This window comes from Phaseolus vulgaris, chromosome 9 (assembly GCF_000499845.2).
Source record: "Phaseolus vulgaris cultivar G19833 chromosome 9, P. vulgaris v2.0, whole genome shotgun sequence".
In the NCBI taxonomy this organism is placed as follows: domain Eukaryota; kingdom Viridiplantae; phylum Streptophyta; class Magnoliopsida; order Fabales; family Fabaceae; genus Phaseolus; species Phaseolus vulgaris.
Genome location: NC_023751.2, coordinates 6,792,859 through 6,797,358, shown reverse-complemented (window position 1 = coordinate 6,797,358; position 4,500 = coordinate 6,792,859). Strand labels below are relative to the sequence as shown.

The 4,500-nt window shown below is 34.9% G+C and overlaps 1 protein-coding gene across 1 annotated transcript; it reads right to left on the bottom strand.

Annotated features, from left to right (window-relative positions):
* Positions 1-302: 302 nt before the first annotated feature.
* LOC137821454 (ethylene-responsive transcription factor RAP2-4) lies at positions 303-2,266 on the bottom strand. The gene has a single exon (XM_068626060.1). It carries the CDS (start codon positions 1,638-1,640, stop codon positions 579-581), a length of 1,062 nt encoding a protein of 353 aa, XP_068482161.1. The 5' UTR covers positions 1,641-2,266; the 3' UTR covers positions 303-578.
* Between the last annotated feature and the right edge of the window lie 2,234 nt (positions 2,267-4,500).

Here is a 4,500-nt window from a genome sequence, read left to right as displayed (position 1 = left end):
GAACTGACAATTTTAAAATAAAGAGACTGTTATCCATGGATTTGAATCGTAACCCCAGCATATTTTATGTATTGTTGCTGATTTGTTAATTTTGAAACAAAAGCTTAAAAACAACAGTGGGAAGATCTTTGATAAAGACGATTTGTACGGTAGAGGCATTAGCATGGATTTTTATTCTTCGAACGGATGCACCTTGATGAATAGCGATCACGTAAATAGGTTCAGCACCCAAATAGAACCAAGATGGCGTATTTTATATAAGGTGAAAGGTGAAAGGAAGTAGATTCATGACAGCTACAATATTCATATAATAATTCCATTAAGTAAGACTTGAAACATAACTGGACTAATTCTACCGGGTGAAGCAAGAAAAAATTCAGCTCTGACCCAAGGTAGAGAGTGATTATACAAGATATTGACACTAAAACTAGGCCTGCAATTGCCAAAAACTTCATTGCAGTGGCCACCTGAGAGAGACACTAACACCTACAAATATACTAGACTAGACCATGCATCATATACCCTTAAATGCAATTGCTAAATACATAATATAGGACTTCCAATTTCCAAACACTTCTTCACAGAGAATCCCAGTCGATCTCATAAGAGGGGTACTTGTGGAGGTTAAAATTATCCGAATCACCTTCCCACTGAGGCTCGCTCACGTCAACAAATGTCAGATCCGAGAGAGGCGAAGAACCTTCAGACCCCTCGCTTTCCGTCGTCACGGGAGACGAGGATGCTTCCACTTTGCAAGAGTTGTTGGTGGTGGTGTCGTCCGAACCCTTACCGGAATCAGCCTTCTCTGGCGGAGGAGCGACTTTGGCTCGCGACCTCCTGGACGAACCCTGAGGTTTTTCGGTCTTTCCCTGTTTCTGCATCTCAGCCAGGCCTTCGCAAATGGCCTGAAGCTTAGCGTCAACAGAGGAATGGAGCGGCTTGTACTCCCCGAAGCCTCCGCCCACCGAGGAACCCTGGTGACGGAGGTTGGGGAAGTTAAGCCTGGCGAAGTCACCTCGGAGTTTGTACGCAGCCTTGTCGTACGCCAGAGCGGCTTCCTCGGCGGTGTCGAAGGTTCCCAGCCAGAGCCTGGTCCGATTCTTGGGAAGTCTGATCTCAGCCACCCACTTCCCCCAGTGCCTCTGACGCACCCCTCGGTACAGCTTCGTGGGCTTCAGAGGCATGCCCGCGTGCTTCATAGGGATGGGCTTGGGCCCGAGGAAGTTCAGGGTGTTGAGATTGTGCTGATGCTGGCTCTGAATCTGGATTTGAGCCTGGATCTGAGAGATCTGAGAGGGGGTTAGGTGGTTGAGGCCGAGAAGAGATGTTGGTTGGCCTTGAGCGAAGCCTATGATATTTTGAGTGTTGGATAGGGATAAGCCGTCGGAATACACATGGGTCATCGACGCGGAGCAGTTGTTTGCATAAATATTAGGCAAGGAGGGTGAGGAGGGGAAGTAGACGGGAGAAGGAGAGTAAGAAGTAGAAGGGAAAGAGGAGTTTGAAGGTGAGGAAGAGAAAGAGGGGGTTGAGGAAGGACTTTTCATAAAAGGTTCAAGAACTTCCATTAGTTCACCCCTGAACGGATCTGAGGGAAGTTGAAACTCTGTGCTGCTGTAAAAACCCATCATAGCTGCCATCAGATCAATTCAACCTGCGTCTTTCTAAAACTGAAGAACAGGTGGTTAATCACAAAAATCAAATAAAACAAAAACCTTTTCTACAAACAAAGGATGAAGGAGATTACAAATAGACAACCTCCTCAGTCCCGGGGTCTTAAAAAAAAGATTAAACTTCGAGGGATAAAAAATAACCCTCTTGGCTAGTTTCAAAGGAAAAAAAAAGGGGAGAAGATCAAAATTAAACTAGCAAATTTTGACAGTAAAACCTGGATCTCGTTTCTGAAAACACCTGGCTTTCGAGAAATCCTTCTAAGTTTGCTTCTTGGTGAGTTAAAAGACAAACCAGAAAATCTTAGCTTGAAAGACAGATTATTAACAGAAAGGGATTCAGAGAAGCGGGGTGTTACAGAGGGGGGATGAGAGAAGGAGAAGGAGAAGGAAGATGAAGCACAAAAGACTTAACGCTCTGAAGAAAGTGTAGACAAAAAAAATATCTGTGAATACCTCTCGCCACTCTTGGATCTGCCCTATCGCCTCTCTCTCGGTTATATAGCACCCTATCACCTTGATTACTATTCTTAATCACATAATCAACCCCCTAATTATCGCTGTCGTAACCAGTGGTTAGCTTCAGCAAATTGCAGGCCATGACGCAAGACACACTCAAATTGATTAAGAGACTACCGAATCAGGTAACAACACGCGTCCTCCATACCTGCTTAAGGACACGTGTCCACTCGAAACCGTCAGCTGTCGGTCTCTTTTACGTTGTCATTTTCTTTGGTCTTGTCTGTAAGCGTGTTGACCGTATTTAGTGCGCGTACAGTGCAACTATTTATCCTCAATAGTTTTTTGAATTCTAAATTCCTAATGCATCCTTCTCTTCCTCTTAATTTTTTTCTATTGCCTTCATTGTACGCTTACTTTAATATTCCATTTAGTTTAATGAGTTTAGCAGTTTGTTTGAACTGCTGCATATATTAGTGGTTTTCTGAAGATCACTATCAGTTGGAGTTAAAAACAAACAATTGTTCAAGTGATTATTGAAATAATTAATGAGAAATGAGAAGAAGATAATGTATATATTATGAGGAGGGCGTCAGTGTCCCAATTCAGAAGTGGGAGGCCGTTTCTTTTCTCTGTTGTTTATGGCCAAGATAATGGATGGTCAGTTTAATTTAATCTAATATTTGTATCAGTTTAATTAACAATTGAACCAACTTATAAAATCAAGCATTGCATAGTTATATTTCTTCAATTATAGATCAGCCTGGAAAGTTCTCTAGTACTTAGTAATTAATTAGGACTAGAATTAGGTCACAGTACTGGTTTCTCATGAACCTAAACAGAGGACTGAAGAGTCTGGACGTACAAAAACGAATAACGGGGCTTCAATTATTATTCTAATATTACAATAATTCAATCCTTCTATTCAACTTTTTTATAAAAAGAAAAATTTACTATGAAAACAGGCAGAATTTTATTAATTAGTATATGAAATTCGGACACGTCTCTTAAATGGTGTGTCAGTGTCAGACACACATCGAACACGACACTCGTAGGACACGTATCGATAAAGTGTCTAATTCAAAAAATATTTATTTAATTTATGATAATTCTAGTAAGGGTTTAACACAATTTTAAATAAAAAAACAAGTTAATTTTTTAAAAATTTAAATTTATTATATAAACTTTTATTATGATTATAAAATTAGGAACAAATCATTCTGAATTAGCCATGAAAAATATTTTTTTTCCAAATAAAAACTAAAACAACTTATTGCACCTAAATCTTTATTATCAATTTATATAAATTACAATTATATATATATAAATTTATATCTCAATAATAATTTTTTATTAAAATAATTTTTGGCATGCATTAAAATCATTGTTAAAGGGTATTAATAATATTTTCAATAAAAGTATTTAGTTTTTAAAATTAATCAATGTTTTTTAATGATATTGATTGTAGATATTTCCGAATAAAAATATAAAAAAAACATAAAATATAATTTTAACTATAAAGTGATGAATATTTAAAAATAAATAAGAAACTTTAAATTGGTGTGTTTTCCGTAAAAGCCGTAAAATTAAAAGATTTAAGTCCGAAATCGTAAATGTTTTATAGTTTACACTATTGTAGGATATATGTTTAATGGTTATACTTTTAAGTTTTAGTGTTTAATATTTAGATTCTAAAACTGTTATTAATCAAATTCATTTTATACTAAAAAATCAACTTAATATTTCTTAAATTATTTCATTATTACAATTATTTTATTCATTTAGTGATTATTCCATCTTAAAAAAAAATATAAAACACGTTAAATTCCAAAATCGTGGAAAAAGAAACAGAAAAGTCGAAGTCCCGTAATCCTATTGGACACGTATGCAGCACTTATCCATTACAAAGTTAAATTAAAAATACTTATTATAAAATTTACATTCCAAATTGACCCCAAATTGAGAAATCAGTTAAATACATATTGAAAGAAGCATTCAATATATCTAACACGAAATTCACACGGAGATATGAGAAAGATAGGGACATGAAGACATGTGTATAATTTTAAAATGTAAGATAATAAATATGGATGTATATATTATATAATTATGAATTATATAAATTGATAATAAAAATTTATATGTATAAGTATATTTTAAATTTTTTTAAGTTGAAAGATGTTTTTCATGATTAATTTAAAAGAATTTGTTCCTTATTTTTATACTTATAATAAAAAATTATATAATTTAAGTTTTTAGAAAATTATTATATTTTTTTAAAAAAATTATATTAAAATTATGTTATAATTGTCAAAATTTAATAAATATATTTTAAATTAAACACCTCACGTATAATTATCTTACGATATCT

Excerpts from the sequence above, each read along its gene's own strand:
- LOC137821454 (XM_068626060.1), bottom strand. The coding sequence starts at position 1,640 with ATGGCAGCTATGATGGGTTTTTACAGCAGCACAGAGTTTCAACTTCCC.